Source organism: Aquarana catesbeiana, linkage group LG10, assembly GCF_042186555.1.
Source record: "Aquarana catesbeiana isolate 2022-GZ linkage group LG10, ASM4218655v1, whole genome shotgun sequence".
NCBI lineage: Eukaryota > Metazoa > Chordata > Amphibia > Anura > Ranidae > Aquarana > Aquarana catesbeiana.
The window spans coordinates 52413279-52438910 of NC_133333.1; the positions used below are offsets into that span (position 1 = coordinate 52413279).

Genomic DNA, 25632 nt, shown 5'->3' on the forward strand with positions numbered 1-25632 from the left:
AGTACATTTACTGTCATTTTAGAAGAGTTTGAATATTTGGCAATGCAACAGAATAGTGGTGATAATAAGATACCTGTATGTATATGGGAATATGTGTAAGATTACATCACAAGTTTAGCTTGTACATGTGCTGTATCTATTGCTTTTTAATGGATATTTTATATCAGGGGGCATCCAATCTGTGGCCCATGGGCAACATGCAGCCCACCACAAAATCGGGGGGGGGGGGGGGATTTTTGGTAAAACTTTGTCACACTTAGCACTTAGCAAAAAAACTTGACAGACCTTTTACTGGACCTTTATAAGTTTTATCCCCTCAAAGAAAAATATCCCACTCTTCACAACACCAATGTCATCACTTTTCGGCAGCACCGATATTTGTGAGCAACTATTTTTAATGATGTAGCACATGAAGGGCAAAATTAGTATCAAATGATGAGCACCTTGAGAATTCATTGCTAATATATCCATCAAACCAAATATTGGTGCGGTAGTTTATCAAAAACAGTGTCAAATATTGCACTCGTTTTATGTTACCCCCTTTTACTTTTATAATAAAAAATATTACCAAGACAATTCCTCTTCTTCCAATGTGAAACAGGAAGATCAAAAGGTTGGACACCCCTGCTCTATATGTTATTTTTATCTGTATCAATAAAATATTTCCTTTTTTATTTGAGTGTTAATTGCAACTTAAAATTACCGTCTACATGCTCATGTTTTGGGTATTATTTTTTTAGTCTTCTGTAGTAGATTTTTCAAATTAAAGAGGAATTACTCTTTAAATATCTGTAAATATCTTGTATACATGTTTGTATTTAAAAAAACATGTTCATTAAATATTAAAAACTCTTAACAAATATCTATTTATGAATTTATTTTAGAACCAAATTGACAATTCGGTATACATTCCCTTCATAAAGAGCCATATTGTACAGCTCTATCTAAAAAAATAAAATACCAGTTCGCTGGTTATCTTTGGTTTCAGGCCCAGAACACGTTTTAAAAAATGTAAAAACACCTCATTTGAATTAACCTAACACCACCATGTGTTCTGGCTGGTGCCTTTTTTTTACAGTTGACTGGTGAACCAGCACCAAACAGTCACTTTGTTGTGATGTCACCAAGCTGCTGCAGTTCTGAAGCTTGAGAGGACCTTATCACTGGACAACCAATGAGAAGTTTCACACACGTACAATGTGCACATCCCAAAAAAAAACACTTTACATTGTAGAAAGAGAAAAAGACTTAGAAAAGATGGTGCCTTTTTTTCTTTTCTTTTTTTTGTAGCATAGAAGTTAGTCAGTTGGGTAGTAAAAACTGCAGGCATACCATACGTTAAGTCTAACTAGCTGCCTGCTGCCTGGTGGACTTATCTCTTTTATTTACATCTGACAGGATTATTGTGGAGGATAACTTCCAGAGCTCTTACGCTGCTTACAGTGGTCTCAGTTCCTTTAGGAACAGAGTCACTGGAACTGCTATGCTGGCCCCTTTCCTCCTTCTGGACATTCATAGAAGCCTTTTTATTATGTGAACTCATTCACAAAATACAAAGGCTTCTGTGATTGGGCAGCAGATGGGAGGGGTGGGATGTGTGCTTCTCTTCTCTCACAGCCAGAGTGTATCCTCCAGGAGTGCAATAAACCTGTCACATATAAGCAATAAATAGAGATAAGTTCCGGAGGTGACATGCCCCTAACTGGACTTAACTTATAGTATGCCTGCACTTTTTGCAAGGTTGCTGAATTCCTGGAATTAAGCTTTAATGTTAGAGTAAAGGTAATGCATATCAGGAAGCCAGCACTTGGTTCCTTCTAAATGGCTGTTAATGAGTTTCTTTCTCTTTTTTTTACACCTCCAATGGTGAGATTTCTGTACTCATATGTTCAGTGAATCTAAAGCGACAATTATGAGAGAGTCCCTTCCTTCTGATTGATTACTTTTTGTATATTATGATGACTACACCCATTGTGTAGCAGGGCAATGAAGTACCAAGGTCGGAGGGACCTGAACCAGCAACCATGCAAGAAGGAACTAAAGTATCTAAACTTTCAAAAACTAGATGGTCTGTGTTGCCCATATTACCAATACGATCCAACAGCTATCATGTTGGTAGCGTGGGACACAAAATTAATTAAAGCTGAACTCCAGGCAAACCTCTAAGTGCCCAGTTGAAATACACATGTAAACTGTGAACTTATCTGTAAAGAATTTGGCCAACAAGGGGGTGACTCCACTTTGTTATAATTAAGGAATTCAGTGGTGTCAAAACCCTGTCCTCATCATGTTGACAGTAAAGGTCAATTGAGAGCAAAGATTTAGCAGCACAAGTCATAAACTCTGTTCTGTCCCCTGTTAGCACATGTACATGCAGCACAGTCTGATTGGCTACTCGTGCTGTCTCTCCCTCTTGTGGTTGAGTACTGCTGTGCAGGGGATAACAGTAGGCAAATATCAAGACAGAATAAGGTACTCATGCTAGTGGTATGTAAAAATACATTTAATTCTTTTTAGGGAATATATAACTGCATTAAATTATGTTTTATACCTGCCTGGGGTCACCTTTTAACAAACTAATTTGCAACAGACACATTCCATGCACAAAATGGGTTGCAAAAGCCCCGATATGTACAAAATTTGTAGCATTAGCTGTTGTCAATGAGTCTAGTATATTGATGTGTTTTCTTATAAATTTGATGCAGAGAACAAATAAGCTGTTTCAACTTCATGTAAGACCCCTGGGGAGATTCCAAATAATGAGAAAAATGTTATTTCTCTACCGTAAAAAACACATACATTAAGAATCAGAAAAAGAATCATGAAATGAGGTATCTCTGGACATTTTCTTTTCAGAAATAGAGGGTTCATGACTTTCTACTTTTCTTCTCTTCATCATTCTAGAAGGGTGACCACCCCTAGAAATTGGTTGGTTTCTGCCTTCCATCAGGTCTTTCGCACTGCATAGGGGTCCATGCACTTTAACTGTGTTTCCAAATTTAGAGTAATCGACAGAGTACCTGCCCTCTTCTTCTGTAACAATGGGGACAAAATGATGACCCCAAATAATTTCTTCAGGCAAGTAAGACGTTCTGGCCTGGGTAGTTATACCTGTTGTTTCTACTACTCCTTCCAGTAAGGCTACCACTTCTAAATCCTGTTGGCAAAGGTCATAAGCTGAGAAGTTGTATAGAGGACTCTTTTCATCAATTGTGTGGCTTATTATAAGTGGTGAAACTAAGAAAATAGAATTTGTTCCAACAGGGTTTTCTACTTGAATGTCTACCTGAGAGATTGGGATGACCTCACCTTCAGTGGTTATGGTCTTCTTGACCACCTGGATCTTGATTGAAGCACTAATGATCATACTCTTGCGTAGGTCACCTACTCTGAACATGAAACGGTACTTGCCATCCCGACAGGCTATGACAGCATGTTTACTAAATATTAAAGTCTCAGCCCTACGGTTAGCCTGAGCTGTCTTCATAAAAATACATCCCAACATGACCGCATTGATGATCAAGCCAGATATATTCTGGATGATGAGAATTGTTATAGCCAAGGGGCATTGTTCTGTAACCATACGACCTCCAAAGCCAATGGTCACCTGAACCTCAATTGAGAAAAGAAAGGCTGAAGTAAAAGACTGAATGTTAGTGACACAAGGTGTGTAACTGTTGCGTTTGGGATCAAGATCTCCATGGGCAAAGGCAATAAGCCACCAGGCCATAGCAAATAACATCCAGCTGCATATAAATGTCATTGTGAAGATTAGCAGGCTATGCTGCCACCTGAGGTCTACCATAGTGGTGAAGATATCCTGGAGGAAACGTCCCTGTTCACGGATATTCTTATGAGCCACATTGCAGGCACCATTCTTAGCCACAAAGCGGGCTTTTCTGGTCTTGCTTCTGTATTGGGGTTGAGCATCCTTATCTTCTGCAAGCCTAGTTATCAAGTATTCTTCATGGATCAAGCCTTTCCGGGCAAGCATTTTTATAAAGTGAAATAGGTTTGGATTGTCTTTTTAAAAATGGCACATTATCTGTGAAAAGGGAAATTATTGGATTACAAACTGCACACAAGTACTGACTAATTTCACAGAAAATACACATAGATGATATTGGGAACAATAGAGGATAGAGGACGTAATTCAAGAATTCCATACCAATTTGTAAGGAACAAGTAACAGTGGGGCATGCTGTATGCAGAATTAAAGCAGTAAGGCATACTGAAGGGGGAAATCTGAGGTGGGCATCAATGTTCAGGGAGACTTTGCTGGGGACACAAGTAGAAAAGGAGATTCTGCTGGAATATTGCATTGGTGTCATTTGTGACTGTTATAAGTGGTAGGGCAGTTAGTGGTAGGCCCCTTTTGGTCTAGGGTACCCCCATAATAAAGGTTTAACCCCTTAATCACCCTCCGTCGCCAGTGTCACTAAGGGTCGGTTCACACTGAGGCAGCACGACTTGCAGTGCGACTGCCTCAGGCGACCCAGGACATGACTCAGCGGTAACTTGCAAAATGACTTCTGTATAGAAGTCAATGCAAGTCGCCCCCAAAGTAGTACAGGAACCTTTTTCTAAGTCAGAGCAAATTGCGTCGCTCCGATTAGAACGGTTCCATTGCACAGATCGGGACGCTACTTGTTAGGCGAATAGGTCGCCTGACAAGTTGTCCCAGTGTGAACCGAGGCTAAGCGATCGTTTTTCTGATCACTGTATTAGTGTCACAGGTGATGCTAGCTAGGCAGGTAAGTATTTAGGTTCGCCGTCAGATTTTTATAGCGTCAGGTACCCCCATATACTACCTAATAAAGGTTTTAACCCCCTGATTGCCCCCTAGTTAACCCTTTTACCAGTGATCACCGTATAACTGTTACGGGTGATGCTGGTTAGTTAGTTTGTTTTTTATAGTGTCAGGGCACCCGCTGTTTATTACCTAATAAAGGTTTAACCCCCTGATCGCCCGGTGGGTGATATAAGTTAGGTTTTAGGGTCAGATAGGGTCTGTGTCGCCCCAGGCAGTGTCAGTTTAGTTCCAGTACCGCTAACAACCACGCACGCAGCATACACCTCCCTTAGTGGTATAGTATCTGAACAAATCAATATCTGATCTGATCAGATCTATACTAGCGTCCCCAGCAGTTTAGGGTTCCCAAAAACGCAGTGTTAGCGGGATCAGCCCAGATACCTGCTAGCACCTGCGCTTTGCCCCTCTGCCTGGCCCAGCCCAGCCCAGCCCACCCAAGTGTAGTATCGATCGATCACTGTCACTTACAAAACACTAAACACACATAACTGCAGCATTCGCAGAGTCAGGCCTGATCCCTGCGATCGCTAACAGTTTTTTTTGGTAGCGTTTTGATACAGTCGCTAACAGTCAGGAGCTTTTTTACCTGTGAGTCTCACTACTGTACCACTAAATTTAGAGCCCAAAATGGCAAATCGAAGGTACACTAGTGAAGAGGCCTACACATTTCTGAGCATGACAGATAGTGAAGAGGAAGTCGCTCATCTGTCAGATTCAGGCTCAGAATACGATCCTGTAGAGGACAGCGGCTCCATGACAGATAGCTCTGACGACGGAGTTATGGTCCCTGCCAAGCTCAGGCATACCAGACCCCGATCTTCTTCTGCTGTTGTTGAGGTGCAAGAACCGCAGGTCCCTCATATGGAGCAGAGCAGTACTAGCGCCGCTCATCCTTCCGGTGAACTGGCAAGCACCAGCAGCCTAGTACACCCTGGTCGTAGTCAAAACAGCACTGCAGTATCACGTGGTGATGTGGCGAGTCCCATAAGTGCAGTTCAAGTTGGTGAGGTGGCAAGCGCAAGTAGTGACCCGCTGCCACCAAGAAGAAGACAAACACAGGCCCGTCGCGCCCATAGTGCCCTTCCTGCTGCATTTGCCAATCCTAATTGGGAACCCACCACTTCTGCAGCACCCGTAATTCCCCCATTCACTGGCCAACCCGGCATTCAGGTGGAAACAGTTGATTTTACATCACTTGTTTTTTATTCGCTGTTTTTCACCGAAGATCTCTATAGATCTATTGTGAACCAAAGCAGTTTGTACGCTGGTCAACACATTGCAACTATTCCCCAGTCCTCCCTTACCAGAGATTGGAGACCAATTACGGTTTCCGAATTTAAGCGCTTTCTGGGCCTATCCCTCAACATGGGCATAACTAAAAAGAGTGAGTTGTGGTCATATTGGTCCACTGACCCAATTCACCATATGCCTGTGTACTCTGCTTCTATTGCCAGGGCACGATACGAGCAGATCTTGCGGTTCATGCACTTCAACAACAATGAACTCTGTCGTCCTCGTGGAGACCCTGGATACAATCATCAAAATTCGGCCCCTCGTAAACCACTTCAACCAACGTTTTGCACGTTTTACTCCCCATCAAGTTGTCTGCCTTGATGAGTCCCTGATTAAGTTTTCTGGCCACTTGTCATTCAAACAGTACCTTCCCAGCAAGCGTGCCAGATACGGGGTCAAGATGTATAAGCTACGTGTATAAGCTGTGACAGGGCCACAGGCTATACATGTAGTTTTATGGTTTACGAGGGCAAAGATAGTCACGTAGAGCTGACAAACTGCCCTGATTACATAGCAAGCGCTGGCAAGATTGTGTGGGACTTGGTGTCACCCTTATTCGGAAAGGGGTACCACTTGTACGTGGACAATTATTACACAAGCGTGACACTTTTTAGTCACTTCTTTGATCATCAGATTGGAGCATGTGGCACCGTGCGATCTAATCGCCGGGGCTTTCCCCAGCGGCTTGTAGATTCCCATCTTAGGCTGGGGAGAGAGCCTGAATGAAGTGTAATAACTTGCTCGCTATGAAGTGGAGGGACAATAAGAATGTTTTCGTTCTTACCTCCCTTCATGCAGACACAACGGTCCAAATTACTACGGCGACTGGTGTTGTGGAGAAACCCCTCTGTGTCCACGAATATAACCTTAGTATGGGAGGGGTGGACCTGAACGACCAGTTGCTGGCGCCGTACCTAGTTACCCGTAAGGCCAGACACTGGTACAAGAAAGTGTCTGTTTATTTATTTCAGTTGGCTTTGCTGAACGCTCCTGTGCTATACAGAGCTTCAGGACGGACTGGACCCTTCCTTAAATTCCAGGAAGAGATCATCAGAGCCCTTTTGTTTTCAGACGGTGCTCCACCTCACCTTCCCCAACCAAATGCAGTAAGCCGGCTGCATGAGAGGCATTTTCCTTATGTCCTCCCGAGTACCCCTACCCAACGAGCCCCCCAAAAAAGATGTCGTGTCTGCAGCAAGCGCGGATATAGGTGTGACACCCGCTATTATTGTCCCTCCTGTCCTGACAATCCTGGTCTTTGCATTGGTGAATGTTTAGAACGCTACCATACACTAGTTAAGTATTAGCGTAGGGTACAGCACTGCACAGACTAGGCACATTTTCACAGGGTCTCCCAGGATGCCATCGCATTTTGAGAGACCTGAACCTGTTACAGTTACAAAAGTTACACTTACAAAAAAAAGTGTAAAAAAAAAAATACACAAAAAAAAAAAAAAATAGTTGTCGTTTTATTGTTCTCTCTCTCTCTCTCTCTATTCTCTCTCTATTGTTCTGCTCTTTTTTACTGTATTCTATTCTGCAATGTTTTATTGTTATTATGTTTTATCATGTTTGCTTTTCAGGTATGCAATTTTTTATACTTTACTGTTTACTGTGTTTTATTGTTAACCATTTTTTTGTTTTCAGGTACGCCATTCAGCTGCAGCGCGCATTTATTTATCTTGACAGCAACAGCGCTTGCTCCCACGATACATAAATGCCGTGAATCCAGCGCTGTCGGAGGTGATTTCACCACCAGTTAAAAAAAAAGAGCATATATGCCGAAGCATGGGGCCAGCAGGGGCGGAGCAGCGATTTGCTCCTACCTTTTGCCGGTGGATGCCCCCATGCTTCGGCATATATATTTTAGGCACAGGTTGCGTTAAAAAATTTTTTATTTTTTACTATGTTTTTTTTTTATTTGCTTTGCAGGTATGGTATGTCTTACTGTTATACTGGAATGTTACTTTGTTTTATTGTTAACCATCATTTGCTTAGCAGGTACGCCATTCAATTGCAGGGCAGATTTATTTATCTTGACAGCAACAGGATTTGCTCCCACGATACATAAAGCCATGACTCCAGCACTGTAGGAGGTGATTTCACCACCACAGTTAAAAAAAAATAGCATATATGCAAAGGCATGGGGGCAGCAGGGGCGGAGGAGCGATTTGCTCCTAACTTTTGGGGCGAATGCCCCCATGCTTCGGCATATATAAATGGTGCATGTATGCCCATCATTAGAAGTGGGTGGATGAAGGGAGGTATTCTAATGGTGGGCATACCCACCGATCAATCTCTTTTTTTCGTTCAGCCCACAGGCTGCTTGAAAAAAAAAGATTACAATATATGCCCAACAAGGACCAGCAACGTACTGGTATGTTGCTGGACTTTGAGTGGTTATACCAAAATGATGCCTGCAGGTTTAGGGATCATCTTGGTATCATTCTTTTCAGCCAGCGGTCGGCTTTCATGTAAAAGCAATCCTAGCGGCTAATTAGCCTCTAGACTGCTTTTACAAGCAGTGGGAGGGAATGTCCCCCCTCCCACCGTCTTCCATGTTTTTCTCTGGCTCTCCTGTCCCAACAGGGAACCTGAGAATGCAGCCGGTGATTTGGCCAGCTGACCATAGAGCTGATCAGAGACCAGAATGGTGCCAATCATCTCTATGGCCTAAGAAACCGAAAGCTACGAGCATTTCCTGACTAAGATTTCGCCGGATGTAAAAAGCGCCATTGGGAAATTGGGAAAGCATTTTATCACACTGATCTTGGTGTGGCCATATGCTTTGAGGGCAGAGGAGGGATCTAGGGTCTAATAGACCCCAATTTTTTCAAAAAAGAGTACCTGTCAAGCGTCAGTCTAGCGTCAAATGTAAACAGCAATTGCACCATGCATGTGAGGTATCACCGCGAAGGTCAGATCGCGGGCAGTAATTTTAGCAGTAGACCTCCTCTATAAATCTAAAGTGGTAACCTGTAAAGGCTTTTAAAGGCTTTTAAAAATGTATGTAGTTTGTCGCCACTGCACGTTTATGCGCAATTTTAAAGCATCTCATGTTTGGTATCCATGTACTCGGCCTAAGATCATCTTTTGGGCAATATAGTGTGTTTTAGCGCATTCAAATTAAAAAAAGTGTGTTTTTTTCCCCAAAAAATGTGTTTGAAAAATTGCTGCGCAAATACCGTGTGAAAAAAAAATGAAACACCCACCATTTTAATCTGTAGGGCCTTTGCTTTAAAGAAATATATAATGTTTGGGGGTTCAAAGTAATCTTCTTGCAAAAAAAAAAAATATTTTTTCATGTAAACAAAAAATGTCAGAAAGGGCTTTGTGGTTAGAAGAGTGGGTGATGTGTGACATAAGCTTCTAAATGTTGTGCATAAAATGCCAGGACAGTTCAAACCCCCCCAAATGACCCCATTTTGGAAAGTAGACACCCCAAGCTATTTGCTGAGAGGCATGTCAAGTCCATGGAATATTTTATATTGTGACAAAAGTTGCGGGAAAAAGTTGCACAAACCTGTCACTAAATGATATATTGCTCAAACATGCCTTGGGCATATGTGAAATTACACCCCAAAATACATTCTGTTGCTTTTCCTGAGTACGGGGATACCACATGTGTGAGACTTTTTGGGAGCCTAGCCACGTACGGCACCCCGAAAACCAAGCACCGCCTTCAGGGTTTCTAAGGGTGTAAATTTTTGATTTCACTCCTCACTGCCCATCACAATTTCAGAGGCCATGGAATGCCCAGGTGGCACAAAACCCCCCCAAATGACCCCATTTTGGAAAGTAGACACCAAGCTATTTCCTGAGAGGTATGGTGAGTATTTTGCAGACCTCGCTTTTTGTCACAAAGTTTTGAAAATTGAAAAAAGAAAAAAAAATTACATTTTTCTTTTCTTTCTTCAAAAATGAGAGCTGCAAAATACTCACCACGCCTCTCAGCAAATAGCTTGGGGTGTCTACTTTCCAAAATGGGGTAATTTGGGAAGTTTTGTGCCATCTTGGCATTTTATGGCCTTCGAAACTGTGATAGGTAGTGAGGAGTAAAATAAAAAATTTACGCCCTTAGAAATCCTAAAGGTGGTGCTTGGTTTTCGGGGTCCCGTACGTGGCTAGGCTCCCAAAAAGTCCCACACATGTGGTATCCCCATACTCAGGAGAAGCAGCAGAATGTATTTTGGGGTGTAATTCCACATATGCTCATGGCATGTTTGAGCAATATATCATTTAGTGACAACTTTGTGCAAAAAAAAAAAAAAGTTTGTCATTTTCCTGCAACTTGTGGCAAAATATAAAATATTCCATGGACTCAACATGCCTCTCAGCAAATAGCTTGGAGTGTCTACTTTCCAAAATGGGGTCATTTGGGGGGTTTTGTGCCATCTGGGCATTTTATGGCCCTCAAAACTGTGATAGGTGGTGAGGAGTGAAATCAAAAATGTACGCCCTTAGAAATCCTGAAGGTGGTGCTTGGTTTTCGGGGCCCCGTACGTGGCTAGGCTCCCAAAAAGTCCCACACATGTGGTATCCCTGTACTCAAGAGAATCAGCTGAATGTATTTTGGGGGGCAATTCCACATATGCCCATGGCCTGTGTGAGCAATATATCATTTAGTGAAAACTTTGTGCAAAAAAAAAAAAGTTTGTCATTTTCCCGCAACTTGTGGCAAAATATAAAATATTCCATGGACTCAACATGCCTCTCAGCAAATAGCTTGGGGTGTCTACTTTCCAAAATGGGGTCATTTGGGGGGGGGGTTGTGCCATCTTAGCATTTTATGGCCTTCAAAACTGTGATAGGTAGTGAGGAGTGAAATAAAAAATGTAGGCCCTTAGAAATCCCGAAGGCGGTGCTTGGTTTTTGGGGCCCAGTACGCGGCTAGGCTCCCAAAAAGTCCCACACATGAGGTATCCCCGTACTCAGGAGAAGCAGCAGAATGTATTTTGGGGTGTAATTCCACATATAACCATGGCATGTGTGAGCAATATATCATTTAGTGACAACTTTTTGTAAAAATTTTTTTTTTTGTGTCATTATTCAATCACTTGGGACAAAAAAAATAAATATTCAATGGGCTCAACATGCCTCTCAGCAATTTCCTTGGGGTGTCTACTTTCCAAAATGGGGTCATTTGGGGGGGGGGGGGTTTGTACTGCCCTGCCATTTTAGCACCTCGAAAAATGAGATAGGCAGTCATAAACGAAAAGCTGTGTAAATTCCAGAAAATGTACCCTAGTTTGTAGACGTCATAACTTTTGCGCAAACCAATAACTATATGCTTATTGACATTTTTTTTAACCAAAGACATGTGGCTGAATACATTTTGGCCTAAATGTATGACTAAAATTGAGTTTATTGGATTTTTTTTTTATAACAAAAAGTAGAAAATATAATTTTTTTTCAACATTTTCGGTCTTTTTCCGTTTATAGCGCAAAAAATAAAAAACACAGAGGTGATCAAATACCATAAAAAGAAAGCTCTATTTGTGGGAAAAAAGGACACAAATTTTGTTTGGGTATAACATTGCATGGCCGCGCAATTAGCAGTTAGAGCGACGTAGTGCCAAATTGTAAAAAGTGCTCTGGTTAGGAAGGGGGTAAAACCTTCCAGGGCTGAAGTGGTTAAACTGTCTTGTTCATTCCCTCCATTGCCTTCACCTGGTCAACATCTCTGCTGTGTTCCTGTTATGACTTTGGCTGATGTTTCTTCTGGTTCCTGATCTTTGGCTTCTGACAAAGCTGATTGCTTGCTTCCTGATCCCGGCTCGTCTGATTACCCGTTTTGGCTTTCTAACTAGCCATGTGCAATTCGTTTAGTTCCAAATTCGTTTTTTAATGAATTTTGACAAATTAGTTAATTCCAAAATTTCCGAATTTCCGAAATTTTGAATTTCCGAAATGTCGAATTTCCGAAATTTCTAATTTTCGGAAATTCTAAAATTCGAAATTCGGAAATTGGAAATTTCGAAATTTCAGAAATTCTAAATTGCGGAAATTCGAAATTTTGGACATTGGAAAATTTTGGAAATTGTAAAATTCGAAAATTCAGAAATTCGGAATTTCAGAAATTCAAACTTTTGGAAATTGGACATTGGAAAATTCGTTATTTCAGGAATTCGAAATTTCGGAAATTCAAAATTTTTGGAAATTGGAAAATTTCGGAAATTTGAAAATTCTAATTTGGAAATTCGGAAGTTGAGAAATTCGGAAGTTCGGAAATTTGAAAATTCGAAATTAGGAGATTTGAAAATTCAGAAATTCTAAATTTCGGAAATTTGGACATTTAAAAATTCAAAAATTTGGAAATTTGAAAAAAAGAATGAAAATCTGAAAATTCAAAAGGATGAAAATCCGAAAAATAACGAACTAATAATAACTTAACTATTAAATTATAGGTATTGGAATTTCCGTTCAAATTTGGCTGTTAGTGAACGTAAAGAGTACGAATTTATCCAAAGTTACGAATTATCTGAAATAACGAATCCCGTATCTAAACGATAGGAACGTAACGATCTAATAATAATAAATAACAATAATATTAAAAACTTTTTATGACTATTATTATTGTTTATTATTAATTTGTTCTATTCCATTTGTTTAGATGCGGCATTCGTTATTTTGGATAATTCATAACTTCAGATAAATTTGTATTCGTTACGTTCACAAACAGCCACATTTGAAAGGAAATTCCAATACCTATAAAATAATAGTTAGTTATTATTAGTTAGTTATTATTTCAAATTTTACTGGTTTTATTTTTTTTTTTAGATTTTTGAATTTTCAGATTTTCAGATTTTCACATTTCCGAAAATTCAAAATTTGGGAGATTTGAAATTTTGGAAATTGGAAATTTCGGAGATTGGAAATTCGGAAATTGGAAAATTTCAGAAATTGGAAAAATTTGGGAAATTGAAAAATTCGAATTCGGAAATTCGAAATTTCAGAAATTAGAAAATTCGGAAATTAGAAAATTCGGAAATTAGAAAATTCGGAAATTCGGAAATTCGAAATTTCGGAAATTCGAAATTTCGGAAATAAGAATAAAAAAAGCAAAAAAAGAATGAAACAAAAACAAACTTTTTGTCAGTGCACATGTCTATTTCTAACCCTGGCTACTGTTTTTGACTAAGTTCTTGATCTGTATTATTTTTATTATTACATTAAACTGCATTTTCTGTCTCTGCCTGGTTCATGGTCCCTGACACAGGGACACTTTGCTAGGGACACAAACGGACAGAGACTCTGTTTGCTAGGGAAATAAGTGGACATATAAGTGGACAGGGAGACTCTGCTGGGGACATAAGTTGACAGAGACACTCTGCTGGGGACACAAGTATACCAGGGGCGCCTGTCCATTAAGGGCACATGGGCGCCGCCCCCTTTGTCACGCCACCCCCTCTGTCACGCCACCCCTATATGACTAATGGATAGATTCATGCATTGATGAATCTATCCATGGCTGCCACTGCCACCCCCTATTCAGGCATCCGGACCCTTTTCGGATGCCGGGTGCCTGAATTCCAGTGGCGGGGGTGTTTTTTTGAAGCATCTGATTATAATGAGTCATAGGCTCTAATAGGCTTCAAAAAAGGTGGACTTGGAGCGCAGAGCATTACGCTCGCAGTCCACCCAGATGTGTTAGAAAAGTAAATGAATATTTGCTGTTCTAACACTGAACCGCCTCTCCACCAATCAGGTAGCGTGGGTCTAATACCCGTTACCTGATTGGCTGAAGGTAGAGGTGCTCTGATTGGACGCCTAGCAAAATGGAACATTAGAGGAGGGGGAAGCATGGAGGACACAGGAGCCGTCCAACAGCTCGCCGCTGTCACCCACTGCCTGACCCACCAATAAGATGGGGTGACAGCAGGTGGGCGGGGATCACAGTGGCGGCATATCATGGGCACAAGTGGCGGCATTTGATGGGCACAAGTGGCAGCATTTGATGGGGCACAAGTGACAGCATTCGATGGGCACAAGTGGCGGCATATGATGGGCACAAGTGCCTGCATTTGATGTGCACAAGTGGCATCATTTGATGAGCACAAGTGGCTGCATTTGATGGGCACAAGTGGCTGCATATGATGGGGCACAAGTGGCTGCATTTGATGGGGCACAAGTGGCTGCATTTGATGGGCAAACGTGGCTGCATATGGTGGGACCCAAATGGCAGCATTTGATGGGGCACAAGTGGCGGCAAATGATGGCCACAAGTGGCTGCATATGATGGGGCACAAGTGCCTGCATTTGATGGGGCACAAGTGGCTGGATATGATGGGCACAAGTGGCGGCATATGATGGGGCACAAGTGGCTACATATGATGGGCACAAGTGGCTGCATATGATGGGGCACAAGTGGCTGCATTTGATGGGGCACCAGTGGCTGCATATGATGGGCACAAGCGGCTGCATGTGATGGGCACAATGGCTGCAATTGATGGGGTTTTTTTCAGTATTTTTCAGTTTGTTTGTGCCCCCCAAAAAATTTTGACCACCAGCCGCCACTGAAGTATATGGGGACACTGTGCCTGGGAAACAAATGAACAGAGAGACTCTGCTGGGGGCATGGGTGGATATAGACACTCTGACAGGGACACAAATGGACAGAGACACCCTGCTGGGGACACAAAAGGTCAGGGAGACTTTAATGGGGACACAAATGGAAAGGGAGACTGTGATGGAGATACAAATGGGCAGGGAGACACTTACGAGGACACATGTGGACGGGAAGACTCTGTTGGGGACACAAATGGACAGGGACACTTTGCTGGGGAAACAAATGAACAGAGACTCTCTGCTGGGGACATATTTGGACAGGTTGTCTCTGATGGGGACACGGATAGATAGAGAGACTCTGCTGGGAAACTAGGTGGACAGGGAGGCTCTGCTGGGGACACAGGAGGACAGGAATGCTCTGCTGGGGATACAGATGGACAGGAAGAATCTGATGGGGAATCACAGATGGACAGGGAGAATATGATGGGGACACAAGTGGACATGGACACTGTGCTAGGGACACAAGTGGACAGGGACACTCTGCTGGGGACACAAGTAGACAGACTCTGCTGGGGACAAAAGTAGACAGACTCTGCTGGGGACACAAGTAGACAGACTCTGCTGGGGACACAAGTGGACAGAGACACTCTGCTGGGGACACAGGTGGTCAGGGATACTCTGCTGGGGACACAAATGGCCAGAGAGACTCTACTGGGGACACAGGTGGACAAGGACACTCTGCTGGGGACACAAGTGGAGAGGGTGACTCTGCTGGGGACACAAATGGACAGAGAGACTCTGCTAGGGACATATTTGGACAGGTTGTCTCTGATGGGGACAGTGGCGCCTGAAAAAGGGGCTCCTTTCACTCCAGTGTGAAAGCCAGAGGAGCGGATTTAACCCCTTTTCGGCCGCTAGTGGGGGGTTAAAACTGCCCCTGCTAGTGGCCGAATGGCGCCGCTAAAACGACGGTAAAGCGACGCTAAAAATAGCATCGCTTTACCGCCGATGCCCCCCGCAGCTCGGTGTGAAAGGGCTCTTAGCCTTCCTTATCAGTAGTTAACCCCTTAGAGGGTAATTTCCATGCACACTAATTCCTACTGCATTTAATTTTTTTGTACTGCTTTTTTAGTCTGCAGGGCTGTACTTTGAAGTAGATGGGTAACTTTTAAACATCTTAGTCATCTTAAGTTAACAGATGACTTGGGTAGCATTCTACGTGTTGCATTTTATTCCTAATGTGGAGTTCTTCTTTAGACTTGCTCAATATTCCTGCTTGTCAGGGATTGATTTTTACTGAGACGAGTCCTTGTGCAGCAAGCAGTAAAACTGTGTACTGTTACCACCTTGTATAGTATTTCTTGCTGCTGGTTTGCTGCAAAGCCATAAGACCCCTTTCACACTGAGCCGCCCTGGGCGTCAGTGGTAAAGCAGTGCTATTTTTAGCGCCGCTTTGCCGTCGTTTTAGCGGCATTATTCTGCCGCTAGCGGGGCAGTTTTAACCCCCTGCTAGCGGCCGAAAAGGGGTTAAATCCGCCCGCAAAACGCCGCTACAGCAACGCTTTGCCGGCGGTATAGCGGCGCTGCCCCATTGTTTTCAATGGGCAGGAGCGGTGGAGGAGCGATATAGGAGCGGTGTATTCACCGCTCCTACACCGCTACAAAGAAGCTGCTGGCAGGACTTTTTGTGACGCCCTGCCAGCGCAGCGTTTTTCCGTAAGCCTCAGCTGCAAACCCAGTGTGAAAGCCTGAGTGCTCGCTCTTTATTGCAGTGTTGAGGGCATGTGGCCTGGTACGGTTCAGCAGGGGGGGGGGGGGCGCTCTCTTGTCCCCCCCTCTTTTCCTGCAGCCTGCCAGGTTGCATGCTCGGATAAAGGTCTGGTATGGATTTTTGGAGGGGACCCCACGCCATTTTTTTTTCAATTTTGGCGCGGGGTTCCCCTTAAAATCCATACCAGACCTGAAGGGTCTGGTATAGATTTTGAGGGGGACCCCACGCCATTTAAAAAAAAAAAATTTCCGGGGTTCCCCTTAATATCCATACCAGACCTGAAGGGCCTGGTATGGAATTTAGGGGGACCCCCCCCCCCCCCACGCCATTTTTTTAAAAAAATTTGGTTCGGGGTTCCCCTGTGGGGAATTCCCATGGCGTTTTTATCAATGAACTTTTATGTGTATTGTCGGACCGATGCACGGGACTTGACGGGGACTTCCCTGTGGCATTCCCCGTGACGTCAAAGGGGGGCAGGGGGAAGGGAAGAAGACGCCGCGGTGGAAGATGCCAGACAAGAACACTGGAGGAAGAACCAGAAGAAGAAGAAGATGGAGGAAGAAACCGAAGGAAGATAGAAGATAGAAGAAAGAAGATAGAAGATAAAAGAAAGAAGAAGCATTTAAATAAAGGAATTGTCAAAAACTGTCTCTTGTCATTTTTAACATTTTTGACAGTTTTTTTGTGAAATGGTAGGGGTACTTTTCTACCCCCTTACCATTTCACACAGGGGGGAGGGCCGGGATCTGGGGGTCCCCTTGTTAAAGGGGGCTTCCAGATTCCGATAAGCCCCCCGCCCGCAGACCCCCACAACCACCGGGCAAGGGCTGTGGGGATGAGGCCCTTGTCCCCATCAACATGGGGACAAGGTGCTTTGGGGGGCTACCCCAAAGCACCCTCCCAATGTTGAGGGCATGTGGCCTGGTATGGTTCGGGGGGGGCGCTCTCTCATCCCCCCCTCTTTTCCTGCGGCCTGCCAGGTTGCGTGCTCGGATAAGGGTCTGGTATGAATTTTTGGGGGGACCCCACGCCATTTTTTTTTATTTTGGCGCGGGGATCCCCTTAAAATCCATACCAGACCTGGAGGGTCTGGTATAGATTTTGAGGGGGGGACCCCACGCCATTTAAAAAAAAAATTTGGCCGGGGTTCCCCTTAATATCCATACCAGACCTGAAGGGCTTGGTATGGAATTTAGGGGGACCCCCCACCTCATTTTTTTTTTTTATTTTGGTTCGGGGTTCCCCTGTGGGGAATTCCCATGCCATTTTTTATCAATGAACTTTTATGTGTATTGTTGGACCTGCAATTCATTAATAGCCGCGAGTAGTTTTAAATTACTTTTTTTCCTTTGAAATGTCATTTTGCTGTCAGACTGTTCTAAACACGGGAAACATGCGCCCCTTTACAGGCATACTATAGACACCCCCAGGTACGAAATTTAAAGGAATATTACACTTTTATTGTTTCACTTTAAGCATTATTAAAATCACTGCTCCTGAAAAAACGGCCGTTTTTAAAACTTTTTTTTGCATTGATCCATGTCCCCTGGGGCAGGAACCAGGTCCCCAAACACTTTTTATGACAATACCATGCATATAAGCCTTTAAAATTAGCACTTTTGATTTCTCCCATAGACTTTTAAAGGGTGTTCCGCAGCTTTCGAATTTGCCACGAACACCCCAAATTGTTTGCTGTTCGGCGAACAGCTGATGTTCAAGTCGAACATGAGATCGACTCAAACTCGAAGCTCATCCCCAGTGGACAGTCTGGCTTCCTGCCTCAAGATACATGTCTGAGTTGGCGATTAAAGAACAGGGTCATCTGACCCCTACACAGTCCTGTGATTAGCAGCCCAACTAATCATGGTTCAAAGTATGCCTTTCTCTGCTGCTAGAGAAAATACAGGTGGTAACCATGGTCCCGATATTCACCTGTCAGCGTCTTCATGCCTGGTGACTATTGGGACCATGGTCTCTCCAGTCCTTGTTTTGAGTGGCTCAGTGGAGAAGATACCCTTTCTAGGGGTTTTTCTTCAACCGTGGATATGCATTAAACTATTTATATCTCAGACACCTAGTACAAATCTTCTCAGTTGCCAGACAGTGGCACAAGGTCAAGTTCTCCATCCAGCTCCGGAAAAAGCTCAAGTTAGCAGCCTGGATTTTGAGAGGTGAAGGTTCGTGGATTTAGGTTGCTCGTCGAGAATGGTAGATGCCCTTATGAGAGCATGGAAGAGCAGCATGAACAAAGTCTTCAACAAAGTCTGGCAAAATTCCAGGAATATGCTACGTCAGAAGGTTTTTCTCTAGGAAGGCAAGAGTTTGTCAGGTCCTCAGTTTTCCTCAGTTTTCTTCAAAGAGATCTTGACATGGGCCTGAGTACAAGCACACTCAAAGGACACATCTCTTCCACAGCGGCCCTTAGCGGGACTCAGTGGACCTCTTCAATTCTTAAGGACGTAATATAGCTAAGGCCTCCCCGGGGCCCCCAGGTTTCGACATGGGACCTCACAATAGTACTTAACTACCTGTCTGCTCCAAAATCCAGGGTGGAGTTGTCGCTATGCCAATTGTCCTTAAAAACCTCTTTCCCGGTTGCCAAAGCTTCAATTAGGAGTTTGCGGCTCTAGGGTATAAAGAACCCTATACACTAAGTCCTTCCTGGCAGGCAGTGTTATTCTGCTCCTGATGCTGAATTCTATTCCAAATTGGCCTCAACATTCCATCTAAGTCAAGAAATTGTGTGCCTACTTTTAATTTGTAAGATGGACAAAAAGTCTTTTGGATGTGGAGGAGACACTGAAGATGTATATCCATGCTACCCCAACTTTCAGGTTATCAGATTGCCTCAGCTTCGAGCAGAGAGATTGCTTCTTGGATTGTGAAAGGGATCTCCCTCTCATATATAGATAGGGGGTTGGCCCTTTCGGAAGAAATAATGGCGCGCTCCACAAGAAGCGTTGCAACCTCCTAGGCAGCCGCCTGTAGAGACTCAATGAAGTCAATATGCAAGGCGGCAACATGGTCATCCATACAAACCTTTATTTCCCAGTATCTCATAAATCCGTCATTATTGACAACTGTTAATTTTCGCAAAACGGTTATCTCGTTAGCCGGAGGCCCTAATTAACCCTATTTTGTTTCCGCATTATCCCACCCAGGGTAGCTAGTTAGTTCCCAGTAGTAGCCTGACATGGAGCTGTCAGGAAAACGGAAAATTGAATATCAAATACTTACCGCAATTTTCCTTTCCTAACGAGCTCCATGTCAGCACAGACTCCCACCCAGGTGCGGAAATCGAGTTATGGAACGCCAGCCTGAGGGCGGGAGTCAAATTTATGAGTTGGGTCCTGCAGGTGGGGGTATGGGCGGAGCATACCCAGTAGTAGGCTGACATGGAGCTCGTCAGGAAAGGAAAATTGCGGTATTTGATATGCAATTTTCAGTTTTTTATGCAGAGCACAACACTGCACCTGAATGTTGTGAACATGGCATATAGTAAATAAATGTTTTCTATGGGCCCTTGCATTGAGCCTGCATGCGGTTCAACTAGGGTTGCCACCTGTCCGGGATTCACCCGGACAGTATGGGTTTTGAAACATGTGCCTGGGTCTCTAACCACCTGAGACCCGGGCACATTATTCATTTCAGACCCGCCAGTGGCTCCCTGTGCCATCAGTGCTGTCCTGTATCCTCGATTTCAGGTCCGCAGCGCTGCTTGATTTCTGCTCCTGCTCAGCTGACAGCTGTCAGAGTGCGGGATGGGAGTCGGGACACAGAGGCAGAGGCGGAGCCTCCATGGTGCTCTCCTCGAATCCTCTGGCTGGCTGCAGAAGGGACAAGGAGGTGGGCGGAGCCTCCCCATTCCCTGCTGCTCTGGAATGTGTGCAGAGATCGCGCTGGGACTGCAGCCAAGCTTGTAAGGTAAGTTTTTGCTATGTCAGGATTTCAAAGTACTCTCACCTCTCCTCCCCCCACCATACACTATACATACACACACCCACTCCCCCCACCATACACTATACATACATACACCCCCTCCCCCCACCATACACTATACATACACACACCCCTGCCCCCACCATACACTATACATACATACACCCCCTCCCCCCACCATACACTATACATACACACACCCCCTCCCCCCACCATACACTATACATACACACACACACCCTCCCCCCACCATACACTATACATACACACACACCCCTGCCCCCACCATACACTCTACATACATACACCCTCTCCCCCCACCATACACTATACATACATACGCCCCCCTTCCCCCCCATACACTATACATACATACATACACCCCCCTTCCCCCCATACACTATACATACATACATACACCCCCTCCCCCCACCATACACTATACATACACACACCCCCTCCCCCCACCATACACTATACATACACACACCCCCCTCCCCCCACCATACACTATACATACATACATACACCCCCTCCCCCCACCATACACTATACATACATACACCCCCTCCCCCCACCATACACTATACATACATACACCCTCTCCCCCCACCATACACTATACATACATACATACACCCCCTCCCCCCACCATACACTATACATACATACACCCCCCCCCTACCCCACCATACACTATACATACATACACTCCACCCATACATCATCCATATTTAAATCCCCCCCCATACACCATCCATATATACAGTCCCCCCCTCCCATACACCATCCAAATATACAGTCCCCCCATATATACAGTCCCCCCCCTTACACCCTCCATATATATACTGTTCTCCAGCCCCCCCCATACACCATCCATATATTCAGTTCTCACCGGGTGATACCGTCCACTGCTCTACTGACACCGATCTCTACCCTACTAACACCGTCTTCTGCTCTACTGACACTGTCCACTGCCCTACTGACACCTTCCACTGCTCTACTGACACTCTCCACTGCTCTACTAACACGGTCTTCTGCTCTACTGACACCAACCACTGCCCTACTGACACCATCTACTGCTCTACTGACATCCTCCACTGCTCTACTGACGCCGTCCACTGCTCTACTGACACCGTCCAGTGCTCTACTGACACAATCCACTGCCCTACTAACACCCTCCACTGCCCTACTGACACCATCTACTGCTCTACTGACATCCTCCACTGCTCTACTGACGCCGTCCACTGCTCTACTGACACCGTCCAGTGCTCTACTGACACAATCCACTGCCCTACTGACACCCTCCACTGCTCTACTGACATCCTCCACTGCTCTACTAACACGGTCTTCTGCTCTACTGACACTGTCCACTGCCCTACTGACACCAACCACTGCCCTACTGACATCATCTACTGCTCTACTGACACCCTCCACTGCTCTACTGACGCCATCCACTGCTCTACTGACACGTCCAGTGCTCTACTGACACAATCCACTGCCCTACTGACACCCTCCACTGCCCTACTGACACCCTCCACTGCTCTACTGACACCCTCCGCTGTTCTACTGACACCCTACACTGCTCTACTGACACCGTCCATTGCCCTACTGACACCAATCTCTGCTCTACTGACACCCTCCACTGCCCTACTGACACCCTCCACTGCCCTACTGACACCCTCCACTGCTCTACTGACATCGTCCACTGCTCTACTGACACCGTCCACTGCTCTACTGACACCGTCCACTGCCCTACTGACACCATCCACTGCTCTACTGACACCCTCCACTGCCTTACTGACACTGTTCACTGCTCTACTGACACCGTCCACTGCTCTACTGACACCGTCCTCTGCCCTACTGATACTGTCCACTGCCCTACTGACACCGTCCACTGCTCTACTGACACCGTCCACTGCTCTACTGACACCGTCCACTGCCCTACTGACACCATCCACTGCTCTACTGGCACCGTCCACTGCCCTACTGACACCGTCCACTGCTCTACTGACACCGTCCACTGCTTTACTGACACCGTCCACTGCTTTACTGACACCGTCCACTGCTTTACTGACACCGTCCACTGCCCTACTGACAACATCCACTGCCCCCTACTGACACCGTCCACTGCTCTACTGGCTGACAGTGTCCACTTTTAAGGTAGGCTATTTTCATATTTTAACTGACATTTCTTTTATTAATCGAATCATAATTTATGGGTACACTAATTTTTTGTTTTATTTAACCATGCCCCTTTAAGTCCCCCCCCCCTCCACTGTTAATGCAATTTGGCCACAGCCAATGTTCACCGTAGCACACCTCATTACTACTCTCTTTGGGTAATCCAAGGTATTTTACAATCCTTTCGCGGCGCACGGCAATTTTTTTGTAGTACACGCTAAAGTGTTCGGGTTTGTTCAACAGACATGATTAAACCTCCTATGAATTGTTTATATCTTTTCAGCACTTCAGAGGTGACGTGAGTCCTTCTCCATGCTGGATAGTTCACTTATTTTATAATACAGAAGTGAAATAGGAAGATGGCTACACACAAAACACAAGGGTGGATAGTAAGGGCTTATTCACACTCACCCCATTGGGCAGTGTTGAGCAGTGTTGCCCAACGGAGTCCCAACACATAGACAAGGCAATTTACCTTATGCCTTATTGTTTCAGTTCACACCAACGTGCTGAAAAAAGTAGGACGGGTTGCATTTTTATGTAGTGCAGCTCATTGCAACACATTAAAAAATGTCATTTCATTCAACTGTATGCATCACAATGCTTCTGTGTATAGAGTTGAATGAAATATAATTTTTTGGCATTTGAAAAAAATTTTAAAAAATAAGGATTTTTTTTTAACATTTGAATGCATTGTAATAATGCATCACACTGCCCTACACAGTGTACTCCAGCAGGCATGCATTATACAAAACATACTGGGCACCCACTGGTGATAATGGGCCCTAAAAAAATCCACAAAATAACATGATAAAAACATGCTACTGAAATTCCCAAAAAATACACCTTTAATTGAAATACATTTTAGTATATACAATATCTAGGCAATTACTTTGGGTAGAATAACTGTTTAATAAACTATGCAGGGGACAAGAACAAACAACTGTACAATAAAAATAGCTACCAGTGCAGAATCAGTGTCTACGATCATGTTACAGGACCCATTAACAAGTGTCTTTCATCTGTAGTGAAATATAGAAAGCTCAGGTCAGGTTTGCATTACAGCATGCAAGCCTGCTTTCAGCACCAGGGATAGAGCTAGGCATTGGTTGGGGTTTAAAAGATGCTTTTAAAGTCCCTTATGTCCCTTATCTATTGTACATCCCTATATAGGAGTTGGGGTGCCTTATCTATTGTGCATCCCAAAAGAGCAGCTTGCATTCCTTATCTATTCTGCATTCCCATAGGGAAGCTGGGGTCCTCTATCTATTCTACATATCCATAGAAGATATGGGGGCTCTTATCTAATATGCATCCCCATAGAGGAGCCGGGGTGCCTTATCTATTGTGCATCCCCATATAGGAGCTGGGAAGTCTTATATCTTGTCCATTCCCATAGAGGAGCTGGGCTCCCTATAGAAAAGTTGGGGTGCCTTATTTATTGTACATCTTCAAAGTGGAACTAAGGTCCTTTATCTATTGTGCATCCTATAGAGGAGTGGGGGTCCATTGTCTATTGTAAATCCCCATGAAGAAACTAGAGTGCATTATCTATTGTACATCCCCATAATTGATCTGGGGTGCCTTTTTATCTATTGTAAGAGGAGCTAGGGTCTCCTATCTATTGTACATCTTTGTAGTGGGACTGGGGTCCCTTATTTCTTGTGCATCCCGCACAAGAACTGGGGTCCTTTATGGGATGTGCACTTCCATAGAGGAGCTGTTTTCTATTGTGTTTTCTCATAGTGGAGATGGTGTGTATAATTTATTGTGCAACTCCATAGAGAAACTGGGGTCCCTAATCTATTGTGCATTTTCATAATGGAGCTGGGGTGCCATATCTATTGTACATCCCGAGTAGATAGGGAGACTTATATATTGAGCATCCCCATAGTGGAGCTGGAGTGTCTTATCTATTGTGCATTCTCATAGTAAAGATGTTGTGTCTTATTTATTTTTCATATTATTTTTCCTATACCGGAGATGGGTGTCTTATCTATTGTGTGTACCCATAGAGGAACTGGGGTGCTTCATCTATTGTACATCCCCTAGAGAAGCTGGGGTGCCTTATCTAATGTTCATCCACATTGAGTAGTTGTGGTCCCTTATCTATTGTGCAGCCCCATAGAACAGCTGGAATGTCTTATCTATTGAGTATCCCCATAGAGGAGCTGTGGTGTCTTATTTATTGTACATTCCCATAATCGAGCTGGGGTGTCTTATCTATTGTATATCCCCTATAGAGGCATTAGGGTGCTTTATATATTGAGCATCCCTATAGAGGAGCGGGGGTGTCTTATCTATTTTGCATTCTCATAGTTGAGATGGGGTGCCTATATTATTGTGCATGCTCATAGAGAAGCTGAGATACCTTATCTATTATACATGCCCACAGAGGAGCTGGGGTGTCTTATCTATTGTACATCCCCATAGAGGAGCTAGGGTGCCTGTTATATTGAGTATCCCCATAAAGAAGCTGGGATGACTTATTTATTGTGCTTTCTCATAGAGGAACTGGGGTGCGTTATTTATTGTACATACCCATACAGAAGCTGTGTGTCTTATCTATTGTGTGTCCCCATAGAGGAGCTGGGGTGTCCTATCCATTGTGCATCCCCGTAGAAAAGCTGGGGTGTCTTATCTATTGAGCATCCACAGGAGTTGGGTATCTAATCTATTGTAGATCCCCCATAGAGGAGCTGGAGTCCTTTTTCTATTAAGCATCCTCATAGAAGAGCTGTGGTCCCTTATCTATTAAGCATCCCATCCTGGGGTGCAGCAGCACTGGGCCTCTCCACTGGCTGCAATCAATTATTAACTGGGATGCAGGACGGAAGCCGGGCACAATGCAGACAAGGGGAACCTGCTAGAGTAATCCTATGTGTGATTGTGTTTTCCTTACCTTGTCATCCAGGGAAATCTGCAGGCACTGGGGGTCTGTTCACGTTGGGATCAGATCTTTTCCCCCTCTATGCAGGGAGGATGGTACAGTCTAGTGTCCCCAGTGTGTGTATATATGGAGGATGCACAGGCTGCTGCTGCTGATTCAGTGTGGTTTCTGTGGTTGCACTCTCCCATTGGCTGGATGAGGGTGTTGTTATCATATGACAGTAAATTGTGTTCC

At 44.2% G+C, this 25632-nt stretch overlaps 1 protein-coding gene across 1 annotated transcript; it reads right to left on the bottom strand.

Annotated features, from left to right (window-relative positions):
- Window positions 1-1356: 1356 nt before the first annotated feature.
- On the bottom strand, window positions 1357-25632 carry LOC141110681 (ATP-sensitive inward rectifier potassium channel 11-like). The gene is made up of 2 exons (XM_073602172.1): window positions 25411-25632; window positions 1357-4045 (listed from the first exon to the last, which is right to left on the bottom strand). The coding sequence occupies exon 2, from the start codon at window positions 3992-3994 to the stop codon at window positions 2801-2803; it is 1194 nt and encodes a 397-aa protein (XP_073458273.1). The 5' UTR covers window positions 3995-4045; window positions 25411-25632; the 3' UTR covers window positions 1357-2800.